The sequence below is a fragment of the Nilaparvata lugens genome, chromosome 11, assembly GCF_014356525.2.
Source record: "Nilaparvata lugens isolate BPH chromosome 11, ASM1435652v1, whole genome shotgun sequence".
Classification (NCBI taxonomy): Eukaryota; Metazoa; Arthropoda; class Insecta; order Hemiptera; family Delphacidae; genus Nilaparvata; species Nilaparvata lugens.
In genome coordinates, this window is record NC_052514.1 from 35,956,915 (window position 1) to 35,972,080 (window position 15,166).

Below are 15,166 nucleotides of genomic sequence, written 5' to 3' on the forward strand. Positions count from 1 at the left end.
AAAAATATATACAGAATACAACAAAAAGGAAAACAAGATTGACTTGAATCTTTTCAGTTTTGGAATTGTCACAGTATCCCCCGTCATTCAATATCCCAATTCCAATGATTTTCCACAATTTAATAAAGTGAACATAACATTTTTTTCGGAAAATTATTATATACCTTAGAAAGTTCAGCTTTTAGATAGCAAGATAGACTGGAAACAAAGGACTAAATTGGCAGTGTTTTTATTTTTGGAGAACAGAGATGGAGAGAACATCATTTTTCAAGGGCTTTGTGAACTTAGTAGCTTACGACAAACAACACACTTCAATGCCGTTTTACCTGATGACTACAATTGTGACAATTGTGTTGGGTGGTGTGTTCACAGCGATTCCAGCAGTGGAAAATACTGACATTGCAATGCAGGCTTCTGTAGTCGGAATATCATCATCACTGGTATATCTATGTGTTCTAGAAAACTATTTCAAACCGGAAAGAATCAGAAAACAGATAGAATTGATCGAGGAGGATTTTCACGTCAGCAGGGAAGATTTCATAGATAGGGGACGAACTTGGCAAGAAATTGATGCTCTCCATAAACGGTACCTCTCGAGTACCACTTTCACAAGTAAGAGCATCACACTGGTAGTAAAGTGTTTGTTTTGTGGGATTCTGTCAAGAAATACTCTCTACTCATGGTTCCAAGTTCCAGTTTACCCGGGAGAACTATCTGAATCGTTTGGGATGATTCTGCTCTTATACTACATGCCACCAGAATTCGATCAGCCCATCTTCTCCATATACATCCACATACTGGGAATTACTGTATTTGTGATTGTTTTCATTGCGGCACACATGGTGATCATCGTCTCATTCCTCTCCATTGCGAGGGTGTTGGTTGAATTTGATACAATCTATATACTGATCGATAATTTCAGAAAGGAATTCGATGATATTGATGAGAGTGAAGACTTTAAATGGATGTTTCAGTTGAAGACAGACATGGCAAGAATAGTGAAATGCCATCAGCGCATTATAAGGTTGGTTCATTTCCGAATTTCAATCCATTGACTAGTGATGTTGAATTGAAAATTTCAAATTCAAGTGAAATTTTTTCCAAATTGTTGCATTTGGTAACCTCGATAATTCATTCTTAGACTAGCTTCACACGCATTTGGTTTCATTCGGTTCGGTTTGGTTCGTTACCGAAAACGAATGAGGCTTTCATACATGTCAGGTTTTAATTCGTATGGTTGTAATTGGGTGTTTCCTTCTCAAACACAGCTGTGTTTGGATTTTCACAGTTCATGCTGGTATATATTTGAATATAACAGCTTGTGTTAAATTGTAAGATGTTATTTCTTGAACAACAAAATTTTTAAGTTAATTAAAACTTGTGAATTATTTGTATAGTTTTTTTTTTGATTTTGTTAATTTTGGATGTTCAGAGAGATTATTTTTTCAAAATGAAAATTATTTCCTTGTTTTGACACATGGTATATTAACTTCATCTCTTCTCTCCATTGATGGAATCATGTAATATTTGTGGAAAAAAATAAATAAAAGTTCTCCCTGAGTTTCAATTTATATCTTTCTAATTTTTTTAGCAAACTATTCATTGAGAAAAAATGTTCTTGTGAACTAACAGAAATGAATTGACCATATGATTTTGACTTTAAAAAATTTGAAACAGATAATCACGATATCAGGATAGAAACAGAAAAGGCAAGCATGTGTAAAAGACTTTGTTTTCTCCTGATTTCCTAGCAACGAATTCGAATATGATGAAACCTATTTGTGTCGAGGGGGCGTTCGGTGCTATGCGGTTGCTATTCGGTACCGAATTCAAACCGAATCATCGTTTCACACTTATCGGAATTTGCCGAAAACGAAACGAAAGTGTGTGAAAGTAGCCTCTCGCTAGCAACGAATTGAAACCTGATGGAATTTATTAGTGTCAAGTGGGCGTTCGGTTCTATGCGGTTTCTATTCGGTACCGAATTCAAACCGAATTACCATTTCACACATCGGAATTTGCCGAAAACGAACCGAACCGAATGAGTGTGAAACTAGCCTTAGTCATTTGTAGCTGTGTTGAATTGAAGAATTTTCAATCAAAAATAATGAACACAAATAATTTTTATTTTCTCCACAAGAAGCCATTATAGTATTGCATTCATACTATTTATCAACAATGCAGGTTATCCAATTCAAATGTAGGTCTAAGCTCACCTTGAAAATCTAAACTATACAGTACCACAGAGATCTCAATGCATTGGTCGAAAAATATGGACCTTTTTGTAACAATTGGCTTTATCGTAATTGAGAAATGTAGGATATATCATGATATTCACCCAAAGAATTCAGAACGAATATCGAAATATTGCAGCCCTGAATTTGCACCTTCCATTGGTTATTATGATATCCATCTAAATTAAAATTTTCCAGTTCTGAAATGTATGAAATCTGGGCTACTTTTATTTTCAAAATGAAATAGTAACCTTTCTTTAAAATAATTAAAAACTAATTTGTATTCTTAATCATCTATTATTTTTGAAAAAAGGGTAGTATAATTCTATTTTATAAATTTCCAGTTCTGATTCATTTCAAACCATTGGTTTTCCTCAGCCTGCCTGTACAGAATACATTAGTAGTATCCATTAAGCTGTACATTAAAATGATTAAAAGCTGGTATGGCGCACTCACACAACTTTCCTTGCCGTTATGAAAATTAATCTACTGACGCTAGTGTTCACGCGCATCTCAAGTCTACTATTCTAAGATCTGAGCCAACTGGTGACAGGACAATAGCACTGCAGACACATGAAGTCTGCTATCTCTTCATAGTGAATGATTCAATAGAATCAACAGTTGCCAACAGTTTGCAATTGAATAATCTTATTTTCTCGAGTTTCGAGCTTATTTTCAATTTTAGGTGAAAATGTTACAAAACATTGATTGTAGAGATTTTCGTGCTCAATCTTCTCCACTTGAATTTTTTTGTTTAAATTGTATCTGAAGCCTGATAATTGGAAATTTAAATCAAATTTTGCATAGATCGGGCGGTGCTCCTGAAATTTTTACAGATATGTGACTTGTGGCAGTTGATAGAGCTTATCAATGACTTCTCTAGGTATGAATTTGATCAAAATAGTTTGAGCCGTTTCCGAGTAAATCGCGAAAAACCCAGTCTTTGACAACATTTTCGCCATTTTAGCCGCCATCTTTAATTACATTTGATCGAAATTGTTCGTGTCGGATCCTTGTAGTGTAATAACCTAATCCAAGTTCCAAATTTCAAGTCATTTCGTTAATTGGGAGATGAGATATCGTGTACACAGACGCTCATACACACACACCCACACATACAGACCAATACCCAAAAACCACTTTTTTGGACTCAGGGGACCTTGAAACGTTTAGAAATTGGGGTACCTTAATTTTTTTCGGGAAGCAATACTTCCCTTACCTATGGGGTAATAGGGCAAGGAAAGTGAAAATCAGCTGTTATAATCATTGCGTCATACAACAGTCGTCTGTAGATAGTAGACAAGAGTGTGTGCTGCTCCATAACCGCCCATGTATTTTATTCTAGACGCCTCGACTAAAAACAAAATGACTGTTCTGTATCAGAGAAAAATCCTATATTGTATTCTGTGTCAACAGAATATACAACTCCCAGTTGTATTCTGTGTCTGTATGTAACACTCCAGCAGTGCGGCCTCAGGTTAAAGACTTACATGCTCTAAAGACATTGATTTGTTTCGAATAATTAATTGTGCTGACTTCGGTGTTTAGGATTAATTGATTTTTAGTAAATTATTCATTTTTTAGTAAATTACCTATTCATTTATTTTTTAGTAATTTATTTATTTATTTTTTAGTAAATTATTTTGACGAACAACTTCCAAACTTGAGTTGTAGAACTCGAAATGCTGTAAATTTAGAATATGCACGGGAAAATCAGCAGCAAGGAGATATACCATTCAATTACCAGCGAGCGCTACTAATTAAGCACATAGGAAGTCCATATTGAGATATAAATGTAAATACTGTCTGTTAGTTGATTTCCTTAAAAATATAGTGATGCATCAGATCAAGCTAATACTAAGATGATACAAAGTGTTGATCTTATGGAGATTGCTCTATCACACCGTTCCACGCCATGCCCGATTCAGTGTGTGTGAATTCTTCCATCCAAACCAAGAAGCAAGGAGCACCTGGATGCAAAATGCCGCATCGCGCCACCTCAGGTGTGCATCCAGCTAAAGTTTGTCATGATATGCATTAACTATTTGGCGGTACGAAGTTCGCCGGGCCAGTTAGTTATTGATAAAATTTAAATTTTCAGGAACATCAGGACTTGTGACAATAATTCCCAATTTTCGATTTGTTGTATGCAACTTGTTATAATGCTACCCAACTGTGTAGATGCATATTTTATTCTCACGGTAAGAATTCAAATTATCTATAACATAAATCAATTCACTCTGTAATACAGAGTGTTTCAGAAGTAGTGTCGATCATTTTGGGGTATTGTTTCTGGACGAAAGGAGACTACAAATGACGTATTTGAAGTGTTCAAAGCTCAGCGGTTATCCTTATAGCTGCCATTTTGCTTTTTCACTTGGAAATTTTTATCTCAAGAATGAAATGATGTATTGATCTGGAATTTGGCATGAATATTCATGCTACAAAGACTCAACTTTAAAAAAAAATAGAAACTTCTCGATGTAAATTTTCAGAATGGTGGCTATTTTAAATTTTTGATTGCAAATCTCACGAGAACTGTTTACTTTGAAGGGAATTTACAAGAGACAAAAAAGTTAGAAAATTTTATCAAGATTTTAAGGATACCTTATTTATTAAGATTGGCCAAAGAATAACAAAGACGTTAATTATTCTCGTATTGCATGCATGATCACTTTTCACAATTTAAACATCAATATCACATTTTGAATTCTAATTGTATAAGATGAAGCTTTGAAACTCGGTATGGCACAATATGGCCTTCCAGCTGATTTTACAATGTTTTTCAGATGATCTTTTTTGTTCAAGATCATGCATGCTGTACAAAATTAATGAATTTCTCTGACTTTCTCTGACCGATCTTAATAAATAAGGTATCCTTGAAATTTTGATAGAATTTTTCACCTTTTTTGTTTCTTGTGAATTTTCTGTAAAGTGAACGGTTTTCGTGAAATTTGCAATAAAAAAATTAAAATGGCTGCGATTTCGAAAATTCACATCGAAGAGTTTTTATTTTACTTTTTAAAGTCTTTATAGCATAAATATTCATGTCAAATTCCAGATCAATACATCATTTCATTCTTGATATGAAAATATCTAAGTGAAAAACAAAATGGCAGCTATAAGGATAACCGCTGAGTTTTGGACACTTCAAATATGTCATTTGCAGTCTCCTACCAACCAGGAACAATATCCTAAAATGTTTGACACTACTTCTAAAACACTCTGTATAATGACAATAATGTTGGCCAAGATCAAGGATAAGGAAAGTATTTTTTAAAAACAGTGATGGTGTAGATCACTGGAAATAGTTGTTATAATTTGTATTTTCAATCTATTATTTTATTAATTTCAAAAAAGGTACTACAATATTCTATTTTATGAATAGTCATTCTTGTCTATTATACTAAATAGTATATATACTATCCTTGGGCCAGGATGGCCGAAACTAATAAGACGTTAAACTCTTCAGTCTGCTGGCACTACCTGGTCGTGGGTTCAAATCCCGTCGGAAGGCATGGATGTTTGATCATCTCATCAAATCACCCTCGCACTTTCTATTGCCCACGGACAAGCTGAAGCTCATGTGGGCATCATAGAAATATCTCCTGAGATTTTTTGGCAAGTAAGACTCGGTTTGCGAATCTATAGTTGTTAATGCAATACAATTATTTTTCAAGATTAATTTTTATTAAAATAAAGTGGATTTTTTGACAATAACTCGAGTCACTTCAATTATGGAGGAGTTCCACAATATCAATATTTACTCTACAACCTTAATCAATACGATTATATTCTTCTAATGCAGTGACTTCTAGCCTTTCATTTATGGAAAACAATTTATCACATAATGTGTGTGAGATTCAGATTGAAGCCACACCTCCTATCACCTCCTAACCTCTTCTGATTGGACGTAATTTTGTAGCTCCTCCTAGTCTTTCCAACACTGACCAATCAGGTGTTGATATGAAATAGTGCACAAACTAGAAATGCTGTTAACAAACCAACAAATTAGAAATACCATTTGATAGTTTAAATTGCACTCCGAGTCTTCCGCAACGTTTTCATTCATTTTTGACTTTATCAATTTTATCTTGAATGGTGAAAAGCTAATTAATAGAAGCCTGGAATCATTTTATTTGTGACAATCGATATCTACCTTGGCTGTTAACAATATTTGAATCCTCTCAGCCCGGATAAATAATAATAATAATAATATCGAGTGACCTGGCTGGCTCAGGTCTGGTGTCAGAGTTTTCAGGTCGCAACTGATCAATTTCAGGTCAGCCCGGATGAACGTTATCGAATTGACATGAATCAACAGAGTATTGATTCAAGTATTGAAATCTACCTTTCAACCCTGATTGAGCACTTATTATACTTTTCAAATAAAAAGACTAAGAAATTGTCAAAATACCACAGATTTTATTAAAAGTAGAAAGACCGGTTTCGGTTGTTACACCATGTCAATCTCTGATAGACTTGGACTAAATACAAGAGCAGCAGAATTTAAACTAGTAGGTGAGTACTGCTATTGGTCAAGGTCATGAAGGCCTGCCATTGGCCAGCTAGACACTCTCCTCCCACTTAACGGTGCATAGAATAGACACGTCACAAAATGGTGGTTCAAAGCAACAGATTCGCCATGATAACAAAATTTACTTACAGTACAAAATAATACTAAAGAAAACAGGTAAAATATATAGTAAAACAAATATGTGAATATAAAAACTTATACTTATTATACTGTATATCCGCTCCTTTAATTGGTTCTCCATAAAATCTCAGTATATTCAAATGAATATACGTGGGACAAACATTTACACTATAAATAAATCATTCAAATTGAATTAACAATGTTTTCCTTGTTTTTACAGGAGAGTGAGTTGAGAAAAGCTGTCCTTTCTGTGTTCATGTTTTTCTTCACCAATCTGGTTCTATTCACAATCTATCATAATGGACAACAAATCTTCAACCAGGTTGAGTAACATAGCATTCCTATAGTTAGATTCACGTCCTTATTAATTAAGTGGGAATGATAGAACAACATAGTTGTCAAGTTCTTTTTACACTGCCTTCCACATGCACTGGATGGATCTGATTCAAGTCATATCTGATATAATAATAACTGTTCTTTCAGGACAATACTGATAAAAAATCGGTCTTTCTAAGTATCAATGAATCTGTGGTTTCTGACAATTTCTTGGTCTTTTTTCTCATCCAATATGAATAATTACTACCACAATATCAACTTCTCAACTACACAAACAGAACTGATTGATTAATTGTATCTCAAAATTAAATATCATATCCCCCAAAATTATGAATATTTTCATGAATTTATTGTTAATACATATTTTCACACTTGAATATTCTGGTAGCTCATTATACCGAATGTTTCAAAAAGAATGACCCAAGTTTAACCAGTTATATTTATTTGAAAAATGGTGCACACAAACCAATTTCACATCAGATGTTGAAAGATTGAATTATGAGTCATCTGTCTTCTCTGTAAATATGGAAAGCAATCTGAATTATCTTGATACTGAAAAGAGACAAACAATAACAAGGCTGATTGAAGGTTATGAATCACTATTTGCAAAACACAAATATGATGTAGGTGAGGTAAAACATGCAGAGGCAGAAATCAAACTTTCAGAAGATAGATATATTATTAAGAAGCCATACAGAACGTGTATCCCAGATAAAAAAGAAATAGAACAACAAATTTCAAAACTTTTAGAGGCAGGATTGATTGAATATTCAACTTCACCATTTGCATCTCCTGTTACACTTGCCTTCAAACGAGAAGAAAAAAAAATCACGGCTATGTATTGACTTCCGGGAACTGAACAAAATTGTAATACCAGAGCCACAACCATTCCCAAGAATAGAAGATATAACAGTGAAGGCTGGTAATTGTAAATGGTACACAGTACTTGATGTTAATTCAGCATTCTGGACAATACCAATAAAAAAAGAAGACAGAATGAAAACTGCATTTGTGACCCACGAAGGCCATTATCAATGGTTACGGATACCATTTGGTTTGAAGACCGCGTCTGCAATTTTTCAAAGAATATTGGGTAACACTTTACAAAAAAATAAGTTGACTGATTTTTGTACTTGCTACATTGATGATATTTTAATATTTTCAAAGACATTTGAGGAACACTTGAAACATATAAACCTCGTACTTGATGCGGTTTATAAAGAAGGGTTCAAGCTGAAATTGGAAAAATGTAACTTTGCAAGGAGTTCAATTAAATATTTGGGACACATAATTGAAAATAACTCAGTCCGTCCTTGTCACTCACTGACAATCTCAAAGCAATTGAAAAGAGACAAACAACCGAAAACCAAGAAGAATGTACGCCAGTTTGCGGGGGAAAATAAATGTCTATTATAAATACATAGACGAGAATGCGGCAGTGAAAGTTCTAGAACCTTTACAGCACAATCTACTGAGGAAGGACATACCTGACATCTGGTCGGTCAGAGACATGTGATAAAGCTTTCCAAAACGTGAACAAATACTTATGTTCTAGTCCCCTATTACAAATTTATGATTATGAAAAACCAGTATTCATTTTCACCGATGCCAGTGGAGAGGGATTTGGAGCTGTACTGAAACAACCAAAAGAAAATAATGAGCTTCATCCAGTAGCATATTTTTCAAAAAAACTGAGCCCTGCTCAAAAGAAGAAAAAAGCTATTTATCTGGAATGTATGGCTATAAAAGAGACAATTATGTATTGGCAATATTGGTTGATAGGACGGAAGTTTACAGTGATCACAGACCACAAACCATTGGAGAATCTCAGAGTGAAAGCACGAACCGATGAAGAATTGGGAGATCTTGTATACTACCTATCGCAATATGATTTCACATTGATATATAGCCCAGGAAAAGGAAATGTTGAAGCAGATACTTTATCAAGAAATCCAGTTTTAGAGCACTTTGAAGGAAATGAAGACATTTTAACAGTTGTGAATTTGATATCTATACAAGAAATAAAAGACGATCAAGAAAAAAACAAAGAAGCAATAATGAATAATAGGAATGTTGAATATAAAGAGGAAATATTCTACAAATGTATGAAAGGAAACAAAAGAATCTTCCTTTCTCAAGAAAAGGGTGAAGAATTGATTGAGAAAATTCATTTTCAACTAGGACATATCGGAACTCACCACACACTATTACACATACGTCCACATTACTACTTTTCCAACATGGATGAAATGGTCAAGCGCTATTGTGATTCGTGTCATATATGTAAGAAGAATAAAACAAGAAGAGGTCGCTCAATAGGATTACTTTCACAATTGGGTCCAGCTAGTGAACCGTATGAGATCATGTCGATAGATACTGTTAGAGGGTTTGGTGGAAACAACTCAACAAAACGATACCTACACATATTGGTCGATCACTTCTCTAGATATGCATTCACTTCAAGCTCTAGCGGTCAAACTACTAAAGAATACATTCGTTTGCTAGATCCTATCTTACAAAACCATTCTGTCAAGATCCTATTAGCTGATCAATATGCGTCTATCAAATCAAAAAAGTTTAGAGATTACCTACTCGAAAAAGGTGTTACAATGGTGTTCACATCGGTAGATTGCCCACAATCAAATGGTCTTAATGAGCGGCTAAACCAGACATTGGTGAATCGTATTAGATGCAAAGTGAATAGTCCAGAAGGAAGAACGCGGACGTGGTCGAAAATAGCGGAAAGTTGCACATCAGAATACAACAAGACAATCCATAGCACTACTAAATTTACACCAAGATATCTGCTATTGGGAGAGGATTTGGAAATAATACCATCACAACTGAGGAAAAAACGAAACTTACAAATAGACAGAGAAGAAGCAATAAAAAATTCCAATTCAAACCACAAACGGAACAAACTGAGATGTGATAAGAACAGAAGAATATATGGTTTCAAGGAAAAAGAACTAGTGTATATAGAAAAAGGGAACAAGTTGAATAGAAATAAATTAGATGAAGTTAGAAGTGGACCGTTCCCCATTATAAGAAGAATATCAAACTCAATGTATGAAGTGGCCTGCGGAATCAATGGGAGTGAACCAATCATCTGTCACTCAAGCAAATTGACACCTTCGAGGAAGTTTCTCGTTCAAGGGGGGGAGATGTAAGAAGCTGGTTGCTCTACATTCACGCTTCTTCTTTCTAATCATATGAACCATATGACTTGTTAATAATTTACTAATGTTGTTTATCAAACTAACAGCAGAGCTGATGAGAGAATCATTGAATGTTCATATTTGTACAGTTTAAGATTTATTGAGATTTATATTATAATTGACATTAAAATCGATTTTCTAAAGTAAATCAAAATCTTTCGTCAATTATTCATTTTAAGTAATATGTGCGAAGTAAGATCATTATACATATTTTCACACTTGAATATTCTGGTAGCTCATTATACCGAATGTTTCAAAAAGAATGACCCAAGTTTAACCAGTTATATTTATTTGGAAAAATGGTGCACACAAACCAATTTCACATCAGATTACTCACAAAAGTATCGAGTTTATGATAATGTATCATGAGTGTTCTATGTGCACTCCTTCTGAGGCTCGGACGACATCTAGACGGTAGCCAAATTCATCCCAGACTGTTCGCAAGATGTCTTCTCGGACTGCATCAGTTATCCTGGTTTTTAACTTCTCAATAATATCAAGTTCTAAGAGAGGAACATAAACACTAAAACACTATCTTCAACATTGTTCCTCCCTTAGCACTTGATACTGAGGAGCTAAACAATCAGGATAACTGATGCAGTAGCTACAGTTCGACAAGACATCTTGCGCGAACAGTCTGGGATAAATTTGGCTACTTCCACTCCGCGGGGGTATGAGTTTTGCCAGCTGGTGCCCTGTTAGTGTCAAGTAGTCGGGGTGACACCTTGACGCCAGCGTGCAAGGTGTCAGGTTGTCGTAAACGGTGCCGACAAACTACCCTGCAGGTACAGGAGAAAAGTAGTCGGGGTGACACCCAGACAAGAGTGTGCGAGGTGTCAGGTTGTCGTTTAAGGTCATGACAAGTTGGCACCTTCTGTCCAGAAGGTGTCAAGTAGTCGGGGTGACAACTTGACGGTAATGGTATTTTTTTACGAGGGTACAGGTTGGCAAAAATCACCAGGTGTCATGTTGTCGGGGTGACACGTAGACGGCGACCCGTTTTACTCAATTTGGGTCATTCTTTTTGAAACACCCGGTATTTCTTCATAGCTTACCAAATATCTTCTCACTATGTTGGTATTATCATAGAGAAACAATAGCGTAAGTAGATATCCCATGGTATAGGGCGTTTATGTCGCAACTTTTACTGTTATCTCAAGCCGATTACTGTCGATTTTTGTCGATTTTTACTGTTTTGACCGGGTAAGAGTGTATGAACGGCACAATATGAGAGACTACCAGCGTCATAAAGCTTCACAGGAAAGAACTACGTGGACTATCGGCTTGAGATAACAGTAACAGTTGCGACATAAACACCCTATACCATGGGATATCTACTTATGCTATTGTTTCTCTATGGTATTATTCATTCATCTGTTGAAATTATACAATTTTTACTAATCATGATCGAGACTGGACAACAAGTCCAGAGAACTGTCAAATTCTCTCAAATTTACTAGATATAGTGGCATGTTAAAAACTATAGGTTTTCATTTTCATCACCCTTGCTTTTACCTATTATTGTAGAGAATTAGGAAATCAGCCATGACATTTTTATTCTATCTTCATATCATTTCAGAATGATAGACTGCGAAAATCACTACTGGAGGTTCCTTGGATAGACAAACCCCGATGGTTGAGACAGTCGATGCATATTATGCTGATTCAGGCTAATCGAGACGTTCAAATTAAACCTTACGGCATTTTTGTACTCAACTACATGTCCTTCAAAGATGTGAGTCACTGGTCTAATTATTTATTTTTATTTGCAATGCAAATGACACTAATGTAATAACATTGTTAGATAAGGTACAGTAGTCCTTGTGCTATTTTTCATCCAAATTTAAAGGTGACAAAGTACAAGATGGTTAATCTTTAGTGTATGTGGAACCGATAATAGAATGATGAAGATTGAATAATCTATCTATATATATAAAAGCGAAATGGCACTCACTGACTGACTGACTGACTCACTCACTCGCAGAACTAAAAATCTATCGGATTCTTTGACCCTTTTTACTGGTCAAGTTCGTTGGACAAAAAAATGACTCACTCCTTTGTCCTTTTTCAGGATATGAAAATAACATTGATAGTCCATAAGGAAAAAATTGTTTTGATTTATAATCTAGTCAGCTGAAGAATTCATTACATGCGATTGCAACAGTTTTTCCATCCATTCTTTCATAACATCAGCTGATGCTATTTGGAAGCTATCACTAAGACAGTCCTGTTGTAAGATGTATGATTTCAGCTGATTGATATAGAACATAATTTACAACTTTTACTGCAACAAACTGATACGGGTTGAGATAATATCAATATGCGGTTTTCATCATTCATTTTCTTTTGGAAGTCTTTGTTGAAATGATGTATCACATGACCACCTTTTCATTTGAAAAAATGAGTTTTTCGCATAAAAAAGAATTTACATACTCAATTCTCCTCGTAAAACAGCTTATTTCTGAGGAAAATCTACTTTTTCACTCGCTAACCATCTGCGCATGTGCAGTAGATCTTCTTTACGGTCACTCATCATTCCTGCATACACAGAAGAGTTTCTTTATGCTTGCTAATCAGCTGATGATGAGCAAAAATAGGTCAGATCTTAACTTGAAAAAGTCGGTAATTGTTCCGGTTCTGCACTCTGCAGCCATGATGGATATCAGTGAAGATGAATTATTTATTTAATTATTATTTATTATTAACTCCACCAGATATGAGTAATTTAACAGGTTTGGGCACTTGTGGAAAAAATGTTGTATGTAACTCGCGCATAGTGCTTCTTTATTGCTCTTGCAAAATTATCACGCTCTTCTTTGCGTAGTGTGATAACAACTGTTTTGCGCGAGCGATAAAGTCGCTTAATAGCTACTGGATTGATATAAGCGACAAATAGTTGAAGTGACTGAGTGATTTTTGGAGAGTAATTTTTCATTTCAAATAAGGTCCCCAATGAAGAAATTTTCAGTTGTTTCCATAATTTATTTTCATCAACTCTGTATAATTGAAAGTTGCTGGTTTCAAAGATTACAATACAACAGTTCATGAGCGAGATCTCCAAACAAGGGGCTCACTAGTATTATGATGTTCACATCAAGAGGAAGCCACAACCATAATTATGATATTAACACTCATGTAGCAGACTTGGGTCACGTCAGGTCATGTCGCGTCACGTCACATTATACGACTAGCCTTATTCAGCTTATTAATCACGATGAAATTGTTGAGAACTGTGGAAGCTTATGGGAGAATCTCAACACATTTTAGATTTCCTGTTAAAATATTGTCAAAAGATTTCTTAGTGCGCCTCTAAAGGGCCAACTGAACATACCTACCAAATTTGAACGTTATTGGTCCGGTAGATTTTTAGTTCTGCGAGTGAGTGAGTCTGTCAGTGAGTGAGTGCCATTACGCTTGTATAGATTCAGATTATCAGCATTTGAATAATATTTGTGAATAATGTATGCTTTTTAAAATATAATCAATAATTCCAATATCATTAGTTCATGTTTCATGTTTATCAATGTTTATAACAGTTTGATATTTTGTTACAGGTGATGAAATTCACCTTCTCAGTTGGAAACGTGTTATATACAAGGAAACAGCTAACTTAATTACAGATTTGGTGGATGTAAACATGTAATTTGGAAATACATTGAGTTGGAAATATCGTTTATGTCTTGAAATTCACTTAGATTGATTCATGAGCTACTGTATAATGTCACACCATTCATACGATTTCCATTACATTCACATAAAATTGAATATTCGGTAATTATTGGTTGTATTACTTCACACCTACGGATTTGGCACGCGGATTTGGCCTGTCTTGGCTCGGCTCGAGAGTAATCCGTGAGTGTGTAGGCGATTTTATTGCGAGCCGAGCCAGGCCGAGCCGAGCCGAGCCAAATCCGACCAGGGCTCCTGGCGCGGCTCGGCTCGGATCGGCTCGGGCGAAATCCGTGAGTGTGTAGGCTATCCCGGCCGGGCGCGTGTAGTTACCAGAAATCGAAATCGCCTAAAAATCGAGATAGCAAAATTTTGATTTCAGATTCGGATTCAGCGCCCTTTATTTGATTAGTGAAACGGTTCGCGGGGACTCTAAAATAGTCGAAAATACAAACTCTGTGAGCACTTTAATGTTATTAATGGATAATTCTATTTCTATGAAGAATTTGGTTGAACCTATATCAAGAAAGTAAAATAATAATACCAGTGTTTCCCAAAAATTGTTATTAGCTGTAGAATAAACATATTTCAATTTTTTATTCAATGAAAATCAACTTATTTTCATATTATTTTTGTCTACTTGTGTGAAATTTTATTGAGGAAGCTGAAATTGAATCACAATTTTTTTGTCTCTATTTTCACAGGATAATATCGAGCATGACAACCTTTTTCAATCAATGAATTGTCATGGTATTTGAAATATATTGTAATACTGTATTACACAAGATGAAGAAAGGTCTATACCGTACTTATCCGGAGCTGGTTGAGGCTTTAGGTTGCAAACGATATGGTAACGGAGCAAAATGTAAAGCAAATCAAGAGAAGGAGGAATAAAGAATGAGAGGGCAATGAAGGGGAGAAGAAGAAAAAGAAGAAGAAGAAGAAGAAAAAGCCAGGAGAATAAGAAGCCATGAGGAGAAGAAGAAGAAGAAGAAGAAGAAGAAGAAGAAAAAGAAGAAGAAGAAGAAAAAGAAGAAGAAGAAGAGAAGAAG

The 15,166-nt window shown here is 35.1% G+C and overlaps 1 protein-coding gene across 1 annotated transcript; it reads left to right on the forward strand.

The window, feature by feature from the left end:
* Positions 1 to 440: 440 nt before the first annotated feature.
* On the forward strand, positions 441 to 14,121 carry LOC120353673 (odorant receptor 43a-like). Its single transcript, XM_039438324.1, has 5 exons — positions 441 to 1,024; positions 4,336 to 4,435; positions 7,112 to 7,213; positions 12,025 to 12,180; positions 14,000 to 14,121. The coding sequence occupies exons 1-5, from the start codon at positions 729 to 731 to the stop codon at positions 14,057 to 14,059; spliced, it is 714 nt and encodes a 237-aa protein (XP_039294258.1). The 5' UTR covers positions 441 to 728; the 3' UTR covers positions 14,060 to 14,121.
* The last annotated feature ends 1,045 nt before the right edge of the window (positions 14,122 to 15,166 follow it).